The sequence below is a fragment of the Elephas maximus genome, chromosome 2, assembly GCF_024166365.1.
Source record: "Elephas maximus indicus isolate mEleMax1 chromosome 2, mEleMax1 primary haplotype, whole genome shotgun sequence".
Classification (NCBI taxonomy): domain Eukaryota; kingdom Metazoa; phylum Chordata; class Mammalia; order Proboscidea; family Elephantidae; genus Elephas; species Elephas maximus.
In genome coordinates, this window is record NC_064820.1 from 204,333,932 (window position 1) to 204,355,404 (window position 21,473).

General features: G+C 44.4%; 1 protein-coding gene across 1 annotated transcript; it reads left to right on the forward strand.

The window, feature by feature from the left end:
- The first annotated feature begins 8,793 nt into the window (after window positions 1–8,793).
- Window positions 8,794–15,337, forward strand: LYPD8 (LY6/PLAUR domain containing 8). Its single transcript, XM_049869631.1, is given in 5 exon segments — window positions 8,794–8,848; window positions 9,192–9,311; window positions 10,989–11,154; window positions 14,894–14,934; window positions 15,033–15,337. Coding segments are annotated over 5 exon segments (687 nt in total).
- The last annotated feature ends 6,136 nt before the right edge of the window (window positions 15,338–21,473 follow it).

Genomic DNA, 21,473 nt, shown 5'->3' on the forward strand with positions numbered 1-21,473 from the left:
GGCTATGTGAATCAGGAGAAGCCTCTATCCCTGGGATGTTCCAGCCTCTATAACCACATGAGTCATTTCCTTGATATAAATCGCTCTCTCTACATATTTATACACTTTACTGGTTTTGTTTCTTTAGGGAACCCAGCCTAAGACGGTAGGCCCTTCCAGTCTTCCGTCTGGGGCTTGGGAGGTCAGTGCGTGGGACATCTCTCCTACCTGCACCCTGTCTGCTGCTCCTGCATCATCTTTCTTCACTGTGCCCTGGCTAGAGTAATGAGGGGGACTAATGCATGGTGCAGAACAACAGGATTCTGTTAGGGAGGGAACTGTCTCTGTTTAGGAAAATGCTGTGGTAAGCATCAGAGGGCAGAACTTGAAGAGAGGAAAAAACAAAAGATGGCCAGATGCTCTGCTGATAAAGTTGGCTCAGATTTCACCTTCTCCTTGAGGCCAATTCTGACCACCCTGTTTAAACTTGAAACCTGCAACCTTGCACCATCACAGCCATCTCTTCACCCTACTCTCTTTTGTCTTTTTATCACAGCAGACATCACATTCTAACATACCCCGCAATTTACTTATTCATTGCATTTATTTGTCTTATCTGTCTCCCCCTCTAGAATACCCTCCAGGAAGGCAAAGGTGTTTGTCTCTTTGCCCACAGATACGTTCCAAAGGCCTAAAGCAGAGCGAACATATGCTGTATGCTCAAAAATATGTGTTGGATAAATGAATGAATTTAGGGGAGACAGACAGAGCTGAGCCACAGACTGGGGCAGATGGAAAGCAAATGGCCAAGGGATACTTTCAAGAGCAGGAAATTTCACTGTTTGACTGCAGGCTGGTGGTGTTTGTGTGATATGCACTCTCCGCTCCTTTTTCTGCATCCTTTGCAGTTGTGAGCATGTGTGTGGATGTGTGTGTGTGTGTGTGTGTGTATGTGTGTTTTTGAGATGTCAATGACAGTAGGAGTGAGGAGAATGTGAGTACACACTCAAAGCCAGGAGTACCCATGGCATGATGTGAGGAGAACCGGGGAAGACTGAAGGGGCACTCAGTTGACACAGGGCTTTCACCCAGACTGCATGATGTGGGGAGTGGCAGCAGCCACCACTGTGGGCCTTGGTATGTAGCCTGCATAGTGGATTTACCCTCATTTCAGCTGGAAGGCCCTGAGACTTAAGTTAAGCCACTGGCCTGAGTGGAGCCCCTTTCCCTTAGCCACATGGACCCCATGTGACAGAAGAGCTCGGACCAGGGCATTCACTATTAGACCAGTCTGATTCTGAGTTCTGATTCTGCCCTAGCTGTATGACCTTGGGCAAGACTCTTACGTTTTTCTTCTGTGCCTTGTCTTCCTTATCTGTAGAATGGGGCTACTAGTGACTATATTACAAGGTTGATAAAAAGTGATGTTTGTGACTCATTAACAGGTCATGGAATTAAGGTGGCACCAAAGATACACCTTGCTGTCTTGCACATTTTGCCAAAGGCAAGCCGTGACCAAAATTTCTCCCAATTCTGGGATGCCTCAGGGAGGGTGCCAATTGCCTTGGGAGAACTGACAGCTACCAAAGGGTTAAGTTGCTTGTGGCCTTATCGTTGGGTAGGGCACAGTCTGACAGCCAGAGACCTTGAGAGAAAGGCCCATCTGACCCAGGGGCAAGAGGCTGTGTACCTGCTATATAATGTCCCTCACACACCCAGCTGTCCAAGGGGCTCCACCTCTGATGGGCAGTTTCCAGGCCAGACCCAGAAGGTGAGGGAAGTGATGCTGGGTTGCAAGGCTGGGCTTGAGCCCCGGGAGAAGCTGAAACTGGGGAGGGCATTCAGGGCCAGCTCAGCCCCAGTCCAAGTGGAGATGCTGGGACTTTCTTGTGGTACTTCTTCTCTTTGACATTGTTCTCGGGCGTTGCATGCTCAGGAGAGGGAAGGCTGGAGAGATGGGAGGGCACGGGCTTGGGACATGGTTTGCTAGTTGGTTTGCTTGTTGTTCTGCTGCCCTCTGTCTTTGTGGCACCATGTCCTTACACTTCTCTGCACTCTGTTTTCCTTTTGTGTAAGACAAGAGCAGAGCCCTGGTCGAGAAGCAGTTAAGCACTCAGCTGCTAAACAAGAGGTAGATGGTTGAAACTCACCAGCCCACAATGCAGGAGAAAGATGTTGCAGTTTGCTTCTGTAAAGACTTACAGTCTTCGAAACCCTTTGGGGGCCGTTCTACTCTGTCTTACAGAGTCACTATGAGTCGGAATTGACTCGATGGCAATGGTTTTTTTTTTTTCTTTTTGGAAGACAAGAGTAATTGTGGTAGGGCCCTCCCTGACTGCTGAAAAGATGAAATAAGAGAATGAGTGGGAGGAACTTAGCAATGGGTTGTATAGATAGTACTTACTCTCAATCGCCACCTGAGGCCAGTCTTAGTTATCTGGTGCTGCTATAACAGAAATACCACAATTAGATGGCTTTAACAAACAGAAATTTATTTTCTCACACTTTAGGAGATTAGAAGTCCAAATTCAGGGTACCAGCTACAGGGGAGGGCTTTCTCTCTCTGTTGGCTCTGGAGGAAGGCCCTTGTCTTTTCTGAGCTTCTGCTTCTGGGCAAACGTCATGTAGCTTGGCCTCTCTCTTCCCCCATCTCTGCTTGTTTAATCTCTATCTCAAAAGAGATTGATTCAAGACACACCCTACACTAAGATGACCCATTCCTAAATGGGATTGTAACCACAGGAACAGAATAGGAATATGTATTAGGATTTACAATACATAATTTTGGGGGACACAATTCAATCCATAACAAAGTCCCCTTGTCTTGACCCTCAGCCTTGCCATTACCTCTCCACAGAGGCAGTGTCCATAGAGTGGTGAACAGGGACCCTGGATCCTACTGCTGGGCCACCTCCAGGCTCTGCTTCTCTGTTACATGTCCCTGGGCAGGTTTCTGACCACTCTGAGCCTTTGTTATTTTCCTCTGAAAATGAGGCTAATAATCAGGTCTATTAATGTCAGCTGTTGTGGTCTCTTTTTGCCCTTTTTTTTCTTCCTCTCCTTTCTTTCCACAAATAAAGCTTAATAGACCCTTCATCAGCAGGCCTGACAGCTGAAACATTTTCTCTACTGTGGAGAAGGGTGGGTGTTCTGGGCCTGGAGGGGTGACCGATGTGTGGGGGCTGGAGAGCCCAGCCCACAGCACTATAAACTCCAAACGGACATATTTATTTTTCTTGTTGGGTCTCTAAATGGATAACAGGCCTTGTCTCTCCTGATTGAACTGGTTTCTATTCTGTTCCAAAGACCCATAATAAATCAACCAGATTCACAGTGCAGTGGTATGTGTGTAGTGCTGTGAGGTGTGGTATGAGGAGGTGTATTGTACTGTGTGTGTGTAGTGTGGTGAGATGTGTTACGGTGGCATGTGTCATATATGTGTGCTGTAGTGAGTAGTAGTGTGGTGAGATGTGGTTTGTATGTAGTGTGTGTGTAGCATGGTATGTATGGTATGGTGATGGTGTGTGTGTGAGTGTGGTGTGGTAAGGTGTGTTGTGATGGTAGGGTGTGTGTGTGTGTGCAGCATGGTATGTGTGGTGTGGTGAGGCATGTGGGGTGTGTGTAGAGCATGGTATGTGTGGAATGGTGAGGTGTGCTGTGGTGTGTGTGTGTGACGTGTAGGTGAAGTGATGAGGTGTGTTGTGGTGAGATGTACTGTGGTGATGATGTGTGCGTATTGTATGGTATATGTTGTGATGTCTATTGTAGTGTGTATATGTGTGCGGTGTGGTGTGTGTGCATGTGTGATGTGGTATGGTATGTTGTGTTGAGGTGGGGAGGGGCTGCAGCTCTTAGGTGAATTCTACCTTAATAAGTGGAGCTATCACTATGCAACTTTAGAGCTGGAAGGACTCAGATTGGTATTCTAGTTTTGGCCTTACAAGCTGGGTGACCCTGGGAAGCTTTCATTATCCTTCCAAGCTGCACTTTTCTTACTTTCATAGGAGCACTGTCCAAAAGAACTTTCTAAAATGATGAAAATGTTCTGTATCTGCCCTGGCTACTAGCCACATGTGGCTATTGAACATTTAGAATGTGGCTGGCATGACTGAGGAAAAGAATTTTAAATTTTATTTAACTTCAATTAGCTTAAACTTAAAAAGCTACATGTGGTTCATGGGTTGGAAGATTAAATGAGGTAATGACTAGGAATAATTAGAAAGGACTCACATGTATCCTGCTTTGATATACGGGCAAGTTGAAATTCCAGGAGCTTAGATTTAACTAAACCTTGTTGTTATCATTGAGTTGAGTCCAACTCGCAGTGACCCTATGTGTGTAGAGTAGAACTGCTCCATAAGGTCTTCAAGGATATAATCTTTATGGATATGATCACCAGGTCTGTCTTTTGAGGCACCTCTGAGTGGGTTTGAAGTGCCAACCTTTGGCTAGTAGTTGAGCGCTTAACCGTTTGTGCTACCCTGGGACTTTAGCAATCATCAAAGTTCTAACTTGGACAATTTTCAGACAAGGAATTTGTGGGGGCAGAGAGAGAGGGGACACAGAGGTGGAGTCAGAGGTGGGTGGGTGGGGCTCTGTTTCAGTCCTGGAAGCCAAGCAAATCACAGGCCCTAGGCCTCTGGGAGTCACCATTGTTGGAAAGCAGTGTTGAGTAGTGTTAGGGCCTGGGTCAAATTACTGGTCTAACACTTCCAGTAGTGTGACCTTGCTTTGAGTGTGATACTTAATCTTTCTGGGTTCAATTTCCTCTTCTATGAAGTGAGGATGATTCTTCACAAGGTTGATGAATTATATATGGTAACCCACTTAACCCCCATATGTCTGTCAGTTTGTTGTACTGTGGGGGCTTGTGTGTTGCTGTGATGATGGAAGCTATGCCACCGGTATTCACATACCAGCAGGGTCACCCATGGAGGACAGGTTTCATCTGAGCTTCCAGATTAAGACAGACTAGGAAGAAGAACCTGGCAGTCTACTTCCAAAAAAATTAGCGAGTGAAAACCTTATGAATAGCAGCAGAACATGGTCTGATATAGTGCTGGAAGATGAGCCCCCCAGGTTGGAAGGCACTCAAAAGATGACTGGGGAAGAGCTGCCTCCTCAAAGTAGAGTTGACCTTAATGATGTAGATGGAGTAAAGCTTTCGGGACCTTCATTTGCTGATGTGGCACGACTCAAAATGAGAAGAAACAGTTGCAAACATCCATTAATAATCGGAACCTGGAATGTATGAGTATGAATCTAGGAAAATTGGAAATCGTAAAAAATGAAATGGAACGCATAAACATCGATGTCCTAGGCATTAGTGAGCTGAAATGGACTGGTATTGGCCATTTTGAATCAGACAATCATATAGTCTACTATGCTGAGAATGACAACTCGAAGAAGAATGGTGTTGCTTTCATCGTCAAAAGAACGTTTCAAGATCTATCCTGAAGTACAACGTTGTCAGTGATAGGATAATATCCACACAACTACAAGGAAGACCAGTTCATATGACTATTATTCAAATTTATGCACCAACCGCTAGGGCCAAAGATGAAGAAATAGAAGATTTATATCAGCTACTGCAGTCTGAAATTGATCAAACATGCGATCAAGATGCATTGATAGTTACTGGCGACTGGAATGGAAAAGTTGGAAACGAAGAAGGACCAGTAGTTGGAAAATACGGCCTTGGTGATAGAAACAATGCCAGAGATCGGATGATATAATTTTGCAAGACCAACGACCTCTTCACTGCAAATACCTTCTTTCACCAACATAAACGGCGACTACATGGACCTCACAAGATGGAACACACAGAAATCAAATTGTGCTCATCTGTGGAAAGAGACAACTGAAAAGCTCAATATAATCAGTCAGAACAAGGCCAGGGGCTGACTGTGGAACAGACCATCAATTGCTCATATGCAAGCTCAAGCTGAAACTGAAGAAAATCAGAGCAAGTCCACAAAAGCCAAAATATGACCTTGAGTATATCCCACCCGAGTTTAGAGACCATCTCAAGAATAGATTTGACGCATTGAACACTAGTGACCGAAGACCAGACGAGTTGTGGAATGACATCAAGGACATCATCCATGAAGAAAGCAAGAGGTCACTGAAAAGACAGGAAAGAAAGAAAAGACCAAGATGGATGTCAGAGGAGACTCTGAAACTTGCTCTTGAGTGTCGAGCAGCTAAAGGAAAAGGAAGAATTGAAGTAAAAGAACTGAACGGAAGATTTCAAAGGGCCTCTCGAGAAGACAAAGTATTATAATGACATGTGCAAAGAGCTGGAGATGGGCAACCAAAAGGGGAGAACACGCTCAGTGTTTCTCAAACTGAAAGAACTGAAGAAAAAATTCAAGCCTCGAGTTGCAATAGTGAAGGATTCCATGGGGAAAATATTAAACGATGCAGGAAGCATCAAAAGAAGATGGAAGGAATACACAGAGTCATTATACCAAAAAGAATTAGTTGATGTTCAACCATTTCAAGAGGTGGCATATGATCAGGAACCGATGGTACTGAAGGAGGAAGTCCAAGCTGCTCTGAAGGCACTGGTGAAACACAAGGCTCCAGGAATTGATGGAATATCAATTGAGATGTTTCAACAAACAGATGCAGCGCTGGAGGTGCTCACTCGTCAATGCCAAGAAATATGGAAGACAGCTTCCTGGCCAACTGACTGGAAGAGATCCATATTTATGCCTATTCCCAAGAAAGGTGATCCAACTGAATGTGGAAATTATAGAACAATATCATTAATATCACATGCAAGCAAAATTTTGCTGAAGATCATTCAAAAACGGCTGCAGCAGTATATCGACAGGGAACTGCCAGAAATTCAGGCTGGTTTCAGAAGAGGATGTGGAACCAGGGATATCATTGCTGATGTCAGATGGATCCTGGCTGAAAGCAGAGAATACCAGAAGGATGCTTACTTGTGTTTTATTGATTATGCAAAGGCATTTGACTGTGTGGATCATAACAAATTATGGATAACACTGCGAAGAATGGGAATTCCAGAACACTTAATTGTGCTCATGAGGAACCTTTACATAGATCAAGAGGCAGTTGTTCAGACAGAACAAGGGGATACTGATTGGTTTAAAGTCAGGAAAGATGTGTGTCAGGGTTGTATTCTTTCACCATTTAATCTGTATGCTGAACAAATAATCCGAGAAGCTGGACTCCATGAAGAACAGGGGATCAGGATTGGAGGAAGACTCATTAACAACCTGCATTATGCAGATGACATAACCCTTCTTGCTGAAAGTGAAGAGGACTTGAAGCACTTACTAATGAAGATCAAAGACCACAGCCTTCAGTATGGATTGCACCTCAACATAAAGAAAAATCCTCACAACTGGACCAATGAGCAACATCATGATAAGTGGAGAAAAGATTGAAGTTGTCAAGGATTTCATTTCACTTGGATCTACAATCAACAACCATGGAAGCAGCAGTCAAGAAATCAAAAGACGCATTGCACTGGGTAAATCTGCTGCAAAGGACCTCTTTAAAGTGTTGAAGAGCAAAGATGTCAGCCTGAAGACTAAGGTGCGCCTGACCCAAACCATGGTATTTTCAATCACATCATATGCATGTGAAAGCTGGACAATGAATAAGGAAGACTGAAGAAGAGTTGAAGCCTTTGAATTGTGGTGCTGGCGAAGAATATTGAGTAAACCATGGACTGCCAAAAGAATGAACAAATCTGTCTTGGAAGAAGTGCAATCAGAATGCTCCTTAGAGACAAGGATGGCGAGACTGCGTCTTACATACTTTGGACATGTTGTCAGGAGGGATCAGTCCCTGGAGAAGGACATCATGCTTGGCAGAGTACAGGGTCAGTGGAAAAGAGGGAGACTCTCAATGAGGTGGATTGACACAGTGGCTGCAACAATGAGCTCAAGCATAACAACGATTGTAAGGATGGCTCAGGACCAGGCAGTGTTTCGTTCTGTTGTGCATAGGGTCGCTATGAGTCAGAACCGACTCGACAGCACCTGACAACAACTACAACCCACTTAAAGTGCCCAGGACAGAGTAAACACTTTATCAGTGTCAACCTTGTTATTACTGGTGGCACTGAGAGGTGAGAGAATCCTTAAGTATATAATGTGAATACTGTGAGATACATGCCACAGGATGGGCATCTTGCTCTGGGAGAGAAGACAAGGGGGCAGAACCCAATTCCACTCTTTCTTCTTGAGTTGCAACCCCGGTGTGGCTGGTGATTTGTCAGACTGCCAACTTTGTACAGGAAGTGGCTCCACAGGAAATGCCCCTGGGCTGTGCTTCATATCTGTGTAGCTGCTTCTGCAGGCATTTGAGATTATGAAAATCTGGCTGGTAGGAGGACTGACTGGAGGGGGCTTGGTCACTCAGTGGTAGAATTCTCCCCTTCTATATGGGAGTCCCAAGTTCAATTTCCAGCCAATGCACTTCATAAGCAAGCAACACCTGTCAATTGGTGGAGACTTGCATGTTGCTATGATGCTTAACAGGTTTCAGCAGAGCTTCCAGATTAAGGTGGACTAGGAAGAAAGACCTGGTGATGAATATCTGAAACACAGCCAGTTAAAACCTATGGATCACAATGATCTGATCCACAACTGATCATGTGCTTCACAGCTAAGGATTCTGAACTTCTGTCACAAGTACTGATTAAGCACTGGGATTGTCCCAGTGTGATTAAAACTCCTTGGTGATGGCATGCCCCAGGGCTGTCTCCTTTGTGTCTCCTTAGGCTAGAGGCTCTGTATGTGACTACCATCTTCAAGAGAAGCCATCTCCAACACCATGAAGGGAATCTTTGTTGCCGGTATCATTGCCGTACTCACCATTGTGGCTGTAGGTGAGAGAGGCCACATGATCCCATTTTGGGGCCCTTATTCACCTTTCCTGAGTCTTCTTGCCTCTCATGTCATGGTGTGGTCAATGGAGAACACGAGATCCTTCTGTGTAGACTACTCCTCAGCAGAACCTCTCCAAGGGTCAAAGTTGAGTCTCTTCACTGGAGAATGGTGGTGTAGGAAGCGACAAGAAGGGTAGACTGTGGACAGAAACTAATAGGGGTGGTTTCATCCACAGCATCAAGTTTGGGGAATCCCCTGAGGTGGGGCATAGTAACTTCCCCAGAGAGTGTTTTATAAATGTCTACTGAATGTTGACTGATGCCAGATGTTTTGTCTCCCCAGAGTCTCTGAGGTGTACGCAGTGCAATTCATTGACCAACTATTGTAACAACAGCATTGTCTCTTCATGTCCCAGAGATGCCAACATCAGCTGTACCAGCTTCTTGGTGAACTCCAATCTAGGTTAGCCCAGGGCACTCATCACTCCCACCTCTGGGATTTGTATCAGGCAGGGGCTGGCTTGGGTGGCCAGGGAGGAAAGTAAGGCAGAGGTGGGGCCAGGGCTATTGAGAGGAGAGAGAATGTCACGGAGGTGGACTCACAGGAGAAGCAGCCCATAAGCAAGACACGGAAAAGTTAGACAGAGAACACGGAAAGCAGATGAACCCTCTAACTTCTTGGCAATTGCTGCCCCAGACTGAAGCCTTTTTCTAGACCTATATTACTGAGGATGAAAAGTAGGGCAGCTCTTAGTTAAATTATAATCAGGCAATTTGCTTTAGATACTTGCATTCTTCTATTTTTCTGCCCCTCTTTTTTTTTTCCCTTGTGTTCCTTCCTGAGCCAGATCAAACATACTCTCAGTCAAAATTCTCTCACAGTTGCTTTTTGCTGGCATGATTATAATCTCTCAGAGCACTTAGATTTCAACTTTTTAGTATGTACATTTTCAAACATACACAAAAGCAGAAAAAAAAAGTATATGAACTACAGTATAATCACCTGTGTTAACAATTATCAACATTTTGCTATTTTTTGCCTTAGTATTTACAGCAAATCTAGATGCCATATCATTTCCCCCATAAATACCTCACTATTTATCTCAGATGAGAACTTTTTCCTTTGCTTATTTTGTTTTCCTTTCCTTTTAACATGACAATCAAGCCCTTATCACACCTACAAAATTAACTATAATTCTTTAATTTCTTCTACTACCTAAGCAATCTTAAAAATTTTCCATTCGTCTCAAAGATGTTATTTAACAGACAATATGTTAGAATTAGGATCCAAACAAGATCTTCATATTGCATTTCATCGTTAAATCTGTTGTCTTATTTTATAACAGCTCCCACACTTTTTTTGTTCAATGTCATTGATTTGTTGGAGCAACTGGGCTATTTATTTCGTAGCTGTCTCATATTCTGGCTTTGGTTGATTGCTTCCTTGTGGTGCCATTTACTTTCTCCTGTTTCCCTGGCATTTCCTGTAAACTAGAAATCAGGTCTAGACCAGCACTGTGCGGTAGATGAACTTTCTTCAATGATGGCAATGTCTATGTCAGCACCCCCAATAGGATAGCCACCAGCCACTGTGGCTATTGAACACTTGAATTATGGCTAGTGTGAGTAAGGAACTGAATTTTAAATTTTATTTAATTTTAGCTTAGGTTTAAATTTAAACCACCACATACAGCTAGTGGCTACCATATTGGACAGCATTGGTCTAGAGGCTCGACTAGACTTAGGGTAAAATTTTAGGGAGGAACACATCACGGGTGGTGCTGTGGACATCATATTTTACAGAAGGCTCATCGTGTCTGTCTGACTATTTTTGGTGATGCTGAGACTGGTCAATGGCCACATTCAAGGGTCTCAGCCAAACCTATCCATAAGCAGGTTTCCCATCAGCCTTTAACCTAGAGTTTAACATGCATATCTGATCATCTTCTGCTGTAGAAAGGAGCTACCTAATGGTGAAGGACTTTTCTTTTTGCAGGAAACCCTCTCCAGTGTTTCCAAAATCATATTGAGCTGAGGTTGCTTTTTTTGCCCTTGCCTGAAAGAGTTGCTGTCAGGGTCCCAGTCCTCTCTATAGCCTCTCCTCACCTGAGGTTGACAGTCTGTGTTTGGATTTGCATAGGGGGATCCGTTGAATTGTACCTGGATACGTCTTCCTCTGTGGAGGAGTGCAGTGAGGAGGAGAAAGTGGTCGCAGCCTTCACTGTCCACGTGTCTGACAGAGAGCACGTCCATTTTGCAAGCCAGTGCTGCCGAGGAAGAAGACTGCAACACCAAAGATGCTTCTGGTGGGTGCTGGCTGTACTATCATCTTTCTCTTTATGCTCCTGGCCTTCCTTTCTCACCTGTGCTCCTCACCTTTGGGAAGACATCACACATCCAGGCACTTAAGTGCATATCTAGGTAACAGTGACATCTGAGTTACAATAATTATTTGAGAAACGAATGGGGGAAAACAGCACTATTACCATACTTTCCCCCTTTCTCAGTAAAGACTAAATTTATAAGCACTCCAAATTGTGTAGGTGTCTTCTGGAAGGAACATTAGGTGTTCATCAGTAGTTCTCAAACTTTTTGATCTCAGGACCCCTTTGCAGCCTTAAAAATGATTGGAGAACACCTGAAACACAATAAAATGTTATTAAAAAAATGATTGAGGAACCCAAAGGACTTTTGTTTATATGGGCTATATTTATTGATAATTACTGATTCAAAATCAAATCTAAGACATTTGAAAGTGTTTATTTCACTAAAAAGTAATAATAATAAACTCATGACATGCTAACTTTAATAACATTTTAAAGAAAAATGACTGTATTTTCCAAAACAAAAACAAATTAGTGAGAAAGTAGCATTGCTACAAAGTTCTTTAATTTCTGAATTGATAGAAGACAACTGGGTTCTCATAGTTACTTCTGCATTTGGTCTGTTGCAATATCACATGTTGTGTAGCCTCTGGAAAACTCCACTGTGTACTTCTGAGAGAGTGAGAGTGAAAAAGGAAAATAATGCCTTACTATTATTATGAAAATAGTTTTGACCTTGTGTACTCCCTAAAAGGGTCTTGAGACTCCTTAGGGGTTTCTGAACCACAACTGGAGAACTGCTGCTCTAGACTAAAGGCTGGATGTGATTTCTCAAGGATGAAGTTAGAAGCCACCCCACTGCTTCATTCTCAGGATCTCTCTGGCCAACTTCTTTGCCTGCCTGTCCCCTCCCCTCCCAGGGAAGTAAGATGTTCTGAGTAATGACTCTTGTCTACCCAGGCCCATCACTGGAAGTTGAGTCCAACAACATGGAATTCTCTGCTTGTTATGGACCTGATGAAGCTTCTTGTACTGTGAAATCCCGGAAATGTTATCAAGAAGAATGGAGTGTTGATATAGTTGCACACTTTATGAATGGTTCCAATTCCTTCACAGAACTTGACTTGGAAACATGTCAAGCCTTGGGTCATAAGTGCTGACTTAATAAAGAAGGAGGGAAAGGCAGTGGGAAAAAGGCATAAAGGTCAGAATGCCTTTGAGACTGGGAGGTTGTTAATGTGGTCATAAACTGGTTATACTTTCTTCCATCTTAGTCCAGAGAGGTTGCTTCTCTTAAGCACCTGTCCTCCTGTGTCCTGTAATAAAACCAGGCTACTACTCCTTACGCTGTTTCTCCTGGTCATGTCACTCCTGGCACTTACTTCTTTACTAGGTTGCCATCATTCTGGAGGTGTGGGTGAGTGGGCTTTTATTTCCTTTTATATCTGCGTTTTTCTTCTCTACCTGTCACTGGAAAGTGTAGGTTTATGGCAACTTGGGCTACCTGGCAGAAAGAATCAAATTGGACTTTAATATCCAATCAACGACACTTTTCTATAAAAGTAATTTGATATTAGCGTAAAATACAAATTTATAGCATTTGCCTGATTGTTAAAGAGTAATACATTTGTTAGTCAAAACAAAACAAAAACTAGATGCCATTGAGTTGACTCTAACTCATGGCAACTCCACATATGTCTGAGTAGAATCGTGATCCATAGGGTTTTCAATGGTGAATTTTTCAGAAAGATCGCCAGTTAATTGCTGTTAAAGGGCAACCTCCAAATCCTAGTGGCTCAAGACAACACAGATGTTTATTTCTTGCTTATGTAGCAGTTCAGTGCAGAGTCCAGGGGTCTGGACTCCTTCCATCTCTTGACTTTGGGCCCTCTTGCTCAGGACTTCACAGCTCTGTGCTGTATCTCTTGCATCTCACTAGCAGATGAGGAAGAGACGGGCTGGGGAGGATAAGAAGGGCTTTATAGACCAGGCCCAGAAATGAATGCCTCACTTCCTCCCACATTCCATCGCCCAGAACCCAATCATGTGGTCATCTGGACTGCAATAGAGACTGTGAATGTGGCTAGCAGTGACCCAGGAGGAAAGGAAAAGGCATTAAGTTTGAAATAAACCACCAGTCTCTGCTACAAACAGCCCTAACACCCAGGTTCAATTAGGTTTTTTTGTTAAGTGTCAATTATGGTATTGGAAATCAGTGTTTAATTATAACCTCAGATTTCTCAGTGGGATTCTCAAGCACCATGATAATGCTGAACGGCTTTTTTACTTATAAAATCTTTGGGATGTTTACACTGCTTTGATCTTTAATTAGAAAGTTTTGTCTCACGGACAAGGATGTGCCCTTTCTGCTCACCCTGTTTCCAGTTGTCTTCTGCTTCAATAGATGAATTTCCACGCTCCTCCTCCCCCACCCCAGCAAAGGCTATAGAGTTTGACTTAAGCTATAAACCAGACAGATCAAAGTCGTCTTGAGTGTAGTTTTTAGTTTGTTTGATTTTGCCCAAGATCACTTTTTTTTCTTTACTGTAGAGATGTGCCAAGCAACATGTCTTCTTAAGTAATTTTGACTCTACCTCCAGTTCCCATATTTGCTATAAAATTGCAGTGAGTTGTTTTCTTCACTGGAATTGGGAGGTATCTCCCCACTTCTTGGAGCAAGTTTAGAGTCAAGCAGTGTTGAACTCAAGTCAAAGCCCTGCCTCTCACAGATGGTTAGTCCTATTACTTCACCTCTGTGAGCTGGCTCCTTCCCTATTCTTGCCTGTCTCCAGGGATGTTTGAGTTCTTGAGGGCCCAGAGTCAGTGCTCCATGAAAGGCCACTGCTAGCATAACGACAGTGGCAGTGGTGGTTCAGTGCTAGGTTCTTCACATTCCACGTGTTAGACCCAGGTTCAATTCTTGGCCCATGCACCTACAGGGTCACAATGAGTCGTAATCAACTCAGTGACAATGGGTTTGCTTTTGGTTTGCACCTCATGCACAGCCACCACCTGTCTGTCAGTGGAGGCTGGTTTGTTGCCACAATGCTAAACAGATTTCAACAGAGTTTCCAGACAAGGACAGACTAGGAAGCATGGTCTGGGAACTATGCTTCTGAAAATTAGAACACGACTCAGGGATGGTGCAGGACCAGGTTGTGCATGGGATTGCCATGAGTTGGGGGCCCACTCAATGGCAGCTAACAACAACAGCATAACTACATCTACTTCACAAATGCCCTTGGTCTTTTTCTAGGACCCACATCTTAACACACAGTTAAACACAAAAACTCAGTTTTAGAGTAGACACGCTGTGGCCTCCCTGCATCCCCTCTGGCTGTTCTTCCCTTTTCTCAGAGCAGGGAACTCTGGCTCAGAGAATAGAGGGGGCCAAAAGCAGAGCCTGTAGGTTGGAAACGTGAGGGGTGGGATCCAGCCTGCTGACCGCCCCCACACACGCCTGGATTGAAGACAGAGGCCTGCTGGCTGAGCTTGTCCTTGGCTTTAGTCCCCTCCAGATAAGCAGGAGCACAGGAGATCTGAATTCTTAGGCCCAGCTCCAGTCATCACTTGGGAGCTTGGAGTATTGACCCACCTCCTGGAGCCCCAGTTTCATCTGGAGCTGGATAGGAGCAGGGGTCTGGCCTCTGTGCTCTGTGGTCCCTCTGGTTATCATTACCATTTCGTGCTCCTGGTCTCCTTGCCCCTCCCCTCATTTCAGGAGCAGATCCCTCTTGCAGGTCTCTGAGTGTCAGGCTGCAGGTGGGGAAAGAAGGTACTAGTAAGAGGAGAGGGGGCAAGTGGAGGGAACGAAGTGAGGGTGGCTGCCAGGAGCCTCACTCTCTCCTTTGCATTCACAGACGCTGGCTTTGAAACACTTGTGCTGAAAGACTGTTCAAACATCAATGACTCCACCTGTCGATTCCTGTCCGCTTCAAACCAGATAGTTGGAAGGATTTTCTTTTAGAAGTTTAAGTGTACAGACAATTCTACCACCTCAACTCCTATCCCTTCCCTGTCCACCCCTAATGCTTCTTCAGCCACCATCCCACACCGACCCACCATGCCTAACTCCTCCCAGACCACCAAAGCCAGCACAGGCTCTAAAGTCTCTCTAGCCCCCTTGGCCCTTGCCAGCCTCCTCCTGGTAGGGCTCCTGCTCTGAGGCCCTGGAACTCAGCCTCTAGCCTCCTGTGTCTTCTGTCCCTGGAGCCACTCTAAGTGCTACATCAATGGGAGTCATAGGGAGTCACGATGGCCCACTTTTTTCTCCCTTATTAAAGCATTGCGTCACTCACTGGCCAAATCTGTCCCAATATGTTCTGGGCTGGGCCTCCCTCCAGTACCACCTTCTAGGCCTGTGCTGAGGATGGAGTCTATGCCTTTGAAATTTACACATTCTGGTCTCTGGGTTCGAAGGACCCCTGTGCTCCCTACTCATCTTGTTCTGAGAAGCCCATCCTTTGACCTTGATGGTACCTTCTACATCCTATCCTCTACCTTGAGACTCACATGCCACCATCCCCACCCTAACACACTCAGAGTGTCCTTTCCCTTCAGTTTTCATGCCCCAGTCAAGACCCATAGTTCCCCTTTTGACCCCTGTGCTGATACAGAAGCTCCCTTGGCCTTTCAGTCTTGGCTGACACCCTGACGTTCCAACAGTTGTCCTGGCTGTGGTAAGAGGCCTGCAGTGAGTAAGGACAACAGGAATGTGGTTGCTCCATTGCTGACCAATCATCCTGGGGTCCTGTCAGCATGTGAGCCCCAGGGGCTGGGTAGAGGGGTTGCTGAGGGCTGGCAGACTACCACTGTCTGGGACACAATGAAGACAGGACAATCAGAAACCCCTGGCTTATACTCTGGCTGGTGGGGTTTCTAGCAGCACTGAATGCAATGTGGCTACAGAGACCCAGTCCTTCTCCCCTGCCCCTCCCCGCACAAAGAATTTACCATCAAATGCAGCATTGTAGGCTCAATAACAAATACAAGGGAGCAAGAAAACCATTCAATCTAATAAGCACAGAGGCCAAAGTCTAAGTAAGTTGAGTTTTGAGCTGGACTTTGAGGATGGGGTTTTCTGTAAAAAAAAAAATTAAATGCATATATAGATGTGGGTCTCTTTTGTCCAGGATTGCTGACAATGCATCAAGAGCAATGCTGCTAGGGAGGTTATCTGAAAATAGTTTATATTACTTCTACTTCTCTTTTTATTTTGAAATAATTTTAGATTTACTGAAAAGTTGCAAAGAATAGTACAAAGAGTTTCCAAATACCCCTTGCACAGCTTCTTCTAAGTTTCACATCCGACATAGCCACAATCCAATTATTGCAACTAGGAAATTATATTGAACCAGCATTATTACCTAACTTCACTCACATTTCACCACTTTCATTAATGTCCTTTTTCTGGCCCAGGATCCAATTCTTTGTGTTTAATTGTCATATCTCCTTAATCCCCTCCAATCTGTGACAGTTCTTTCTCTTGCAAGATCTTGATAATTTAGAAGAATCTTGGCCAGTTATTGTGCAGGATGTTCCTCAATTTGAACGTATCTGTTTAAAGCTTTCTCATGATGAGACTGAGGTTAAGTGTTTTTGGCAAGAATGCCGCAGAAGGGTTGTGCCCTTTCAATACATGACATCAGGAGGCACATGATGTCCATATGTCTTATTACTGGTAATGCTAACTTTGATCCCTTGCTTAAGGGGGTGTCTTCCAGGTTACTATTCTTCTCTCTGCCATTAATACTAAGATAGGGCATTCTGCTGTAACAAGCAACTCAAAACTCTTTGGGGTTTAATACAATGAGAGTTCATTTCTTGCTTACACAAACCCCATATTTGATGTTCCAGGTTGGGCAGCTGTCCTGGGCAACTCTCCTTCAAGACTGATGTAGCAGCCAGGCCTCTCCTACCCTGTGATTCTACCATCCTGTGGTACTCCTTGGAATCTCCTGTTGAGTCCTGTCTTAGTTTCTTAGTGCTGCTGTAACAGAAATGAACAGGAATTTATTTTCTTAGAGTTTAGGAGGCTAGAAGTCTGAATTCAGAGCACTGGCTCTACGGGAAGGTCCTTGTCCCAGTGTTCCTCAGTTCTTTGGTGATCTCCATGTGGTATCTATCTTTCCCGCATTTATGCTTGCTTCTTTGTGCCTAACCTGCTCTTTTTATATCTCAAAAGTGACTATGTTTAAGACACACTCTATAATATGGGCTCATTAACATGACAAAACCCTATTCCAAGATGGAATTACATCCACAGGTACAGGGGGTAGGATTCCAACACATATTTTTTTGGGGGGGAGCCATACTTCAATCCATAAGAAGCACTTTGCCTGCATCTGGTGGACAAGTAAAGAGAAAGAGCCTAGAGGGCCACACAGGATGCTTTAGGGGTCAGGCCTGGAAGTCATTCACTACTGGTATTCCTATCTCACTGGCCAGAACTCAGTCACATGGCACCAAACTGGAAGGGAGCCTGAGAGATAAGACAATCCATGTGGCCTCTAGAGCCAGACAGCGTGGTTTCCAAATCCAGCTGTGGGACCTTCAGGGAAAGACTTAACCTTTCGTGCCTCAGTTTCCCCACCTGTGCAATGGGATAGTGATAATTCCTCCCTCATGGGATCGTTGACAGCTGTAAATATGATTCTCCAATTGAAGCACTTAGCTCAGTGCTGGGCAAGGAGGCCAGTTTGGAAGCTGGTCCCCTGGCATACCAGGGAGAGCGGAGACCACCAGAGATGGTGATATAAAAGGCACAGCCTTGGCCTTTTTCCCTCAGATCTCTCTGATTTCACTGAGCTTATAGCTACTTCCATTTAGAGATCCCATCTCCTTTTCAAACCTTCTCAGACCCTTCATGGCTTCTGCCACCACTGCCCCACAGAGCACAGGGCAGTCTCATCTGCATCTCCAAGTGGGTGGGAGCTTATGCCAAGTGATCAGGGGCACAGCCAGAGCTGATCTGTGCTTAAAATTTTCTGGAAGTTCCGGTGTTCAGTGTTGGTGGGATGAAATAGTGATCATGTTTGGAAATAGTTGCACAAACCAGGAACTTGGGGTTCTGAGAACTTTGAAAAGCCTGGTGGAAGGTGAGCAGGTGCCAGAACACAGAAGCTTGCGGCAACTTTTCTGAGAACTCCAGGTTTTGACTGAGGGCCTGGGGGATCGGTTGCAGAGGTAAGTGCAGAAGTGGGAATGGTACAGGGCTTTCACTGTAGGAAAGCCACCAAGACTGCTATACACAGGGGGGTTAGATGGCAGGAGAGAGAGGGCAGAAGAGGGTTAAGCAGAGAAATTGCAGCCCTGCCCAGAGGCAGACCCCAGTCATGCCGCTGTTAACAAGAGTAGCTAGAATGTGTAGAAATGCACTTTTCTTAGCATTGCTGTCTTCCATCTCCTCACCAGAGCAGAGTGCATTAAGCCAAGGAAGAGGTCAAAGCACCATTTCTGCCCAATGCCTGCATCTTTCCCCTGGATGTTTATGCTTAATTCTGGACCCCTGTTACCTGGAAATTGAGGCTGGTTCTCAGATTCCCACCAAGGTTAAGCACTTTACTACCAGTTCTTTCCTGCACCCGGCCTGGGCTTATGTCTGAGAAGACTCAGAATCCTACACTCATACTGTATGGCTGGACTGATAAGAAAGCCCTACCTTATCTTTCTATAGTACTTCACAGTTTATTGGAGTCCCTGCGTGGTGTAAACAATTAACACATTTGGCTGTTAACCAAAAGGCTGGCAATTCGGATCCATCCAGAAGTGTCTCAGAAGAAAGTCCTGGGGATCTTCTTCAGAAAAATCAGCCATCGAAAACTCTGTGGAGCACAGTTCTACTCTGGCACACACGGGTTTGCCATGAGGTGCGGTCAGTTTAACAGCACAGGACTGATTTTACACTTTATGAAAACTTCTTTTGCCTGGGTTATTTTATTTAAAATCAACTTATAAAGGAATGATTTATAGGCAATAAAATATACTCATTTAAGTGTACAGTCAAATGAGTTTTTTTTCTCTTTTTTTTAATTGAACTTTAAATGAAGGTTTACAGAACAAACTAGGTTCTCAACAAACAGTTAGTACACACACTGTTCTATGACATTGGTTAACAACCCCACGACATGTCAACACTCTCCCTTCTTAACCCTGGGTTCCCTATTACTAGCTTTCTTGTTCCCTCCTACCTTACAGTCCCTGCCCTGGGGCTGGTGAACCCCTTTAGTCTTGTTTTGTTCCATGGGCCTGTTCAATCTTTGGCTGAGGGGTGAACCCCAAGAGTGGTCTCATTACTGACCTGAAAACTTTTCCCATGGCCATTCTCTCAGGGTTTCTCTAGTTTTTGTCAGGCCGTCAAGTCTGGTCTTCCTTTTTGAGTTAGAATTTTGTTCCATATTTTTTTCACCTCTGTCCAGGACCCTCTATTGTGATCCCTGTCAGAGCAGTCGGTGGTGGTAGCCAGGCACCATCTAGTTGTACTGGACTCAGTCTGGTGGAGGCCATGGTATATGTGGTCCATTAGTCATTTGGACTAATTTTTCCCTTGTGTCTTTAGTTTTCTTCATTCTTCCTTATTCCTGAAGGGGTGAGATCAGTGGAGTATCCTAGATGGCTGATCATAAGCTTTTAAGACCCCAGGTGCTACTCATCAAAGTAGAAAGTAGAATATTTTCTTTATAAAGTCTGTTATGCCCATTGAGTTAGATGTTCCCTGAGACCATGGTACCCACAGCCCTCAGCCCAGCAATTCGGTTCCTCAGGGAGTTTGGATATGTCTATGGAGCTACCATGGCCCTACCTTGTACAGGTTGCGCTGTCTTCCCCAGTACTGTGTACTGTCTTACCCTTAACCAAAGTTACCACTTATCTATTAAGTGTTTTTCCATCCCCACTCCTCCCCACCCTAAACCAAAAAAACCAAACCCACTGCCGTTGAGTCGATTCCGACTCATAGCGACCCTATAGGACAGAGTAGAACTGCCCCATAGAGTTTCCAAGGAGCGCCTAGCGGATTTGAACTGCTGACCTTTTGGTTAGCAGCCGTAGCACTTAACCACTATGCCTAGCAACTATCAAATATTGTTTCTTTTTGTATGTAAATCTTTTCATGAGTTTTTACAGTAGTGGTCTCATGCAATATTTGCCCTTTTATGATTGACTTTGGAAACCCTGGTGGCGTAGTGGTTAAGTGCTACAGCTGCTAACCAAAGGGTCAGCAGTTCGAATCTACCAGGTGCTCCTTGGAAACTCTATGGGACAGTTCTACTCTGTCCTATAGGGTCGCTATGAGTTGGAATTGGCTCGATGGCACTGGGTTTGGTTTGGTTTGGTTTTATGATTGGCTTATTTCATGCAGCATAATGTGCTCCAGATACATGCATGTTATGAGATGCTTCACAGATTCATCATTGTTCTTCATCGTTGCGTAGTAGTCCACTGTGTGTATGTACTGCCGTTTGTTTATCCACTCATTTGTTGTTTCCATCTTTTCGCTATTGTGAACAATGCTGCAAGGAACGTGGGTGTCATGGATTGAATTATGTCCCTCCAAAAATATGTGTATCAACTTGGTTAGGCCATGATTCCCAGTATTGTGTGGCTGTCCTTTGATTTGTGATTGTAATTTTATGTTGAGAGGATTAGGATGGGATTGTAACACCACCCTTACTCAAGTCACCTCCCTGATCCAATGTAAAAGGAGTTTCCTTGGGATGTAGCCCCCACCACCTTTTATTTCTCAAGAGATAAAAGCAAAGGGAAGCAAGCAGAGAGTTGGGGACCTCATACCACCTCATACCTCATACCACCAAGAAAGCAGCACCAGGAGTAAAGTGTGTCTTTGGACCTGAGGTTCCTCCACCGAGATGGTCCCAGACTAATGCATCACAAGGACCTTCCTCCAGAGTTGACACAGAGAAAAAGTCTTCCCCTGAAGCTGATGCCCTGAATTTGGACTTATATCCTACTTGACTGTGAGAGAATAAAATTCTCTTTGTTAAAGCCATACTCTTGTGGTATATCTGTTATAGCAGTACTAGATGGCTAAGATAATGGGTGTGCATATATCTATTTATGTGATGACTCTTATTTCTCTAGGATATATTCCTAGGAGTGGGATTGCTGGATCATATGGTATTTCTATTTCTAGCTTTCTAAGGAAGTGCTATATCGTTTTTCAAAGTGGTTGTATCATTTTGCATTCCCACCAGCAGTGTATAAGAGTTCCAGTCTCCCTGCAGCCTCGCCAACATTTGTTATTTTCTGTTTTATTGGTTCATCCCGGTAATCCCGGGGTGAGA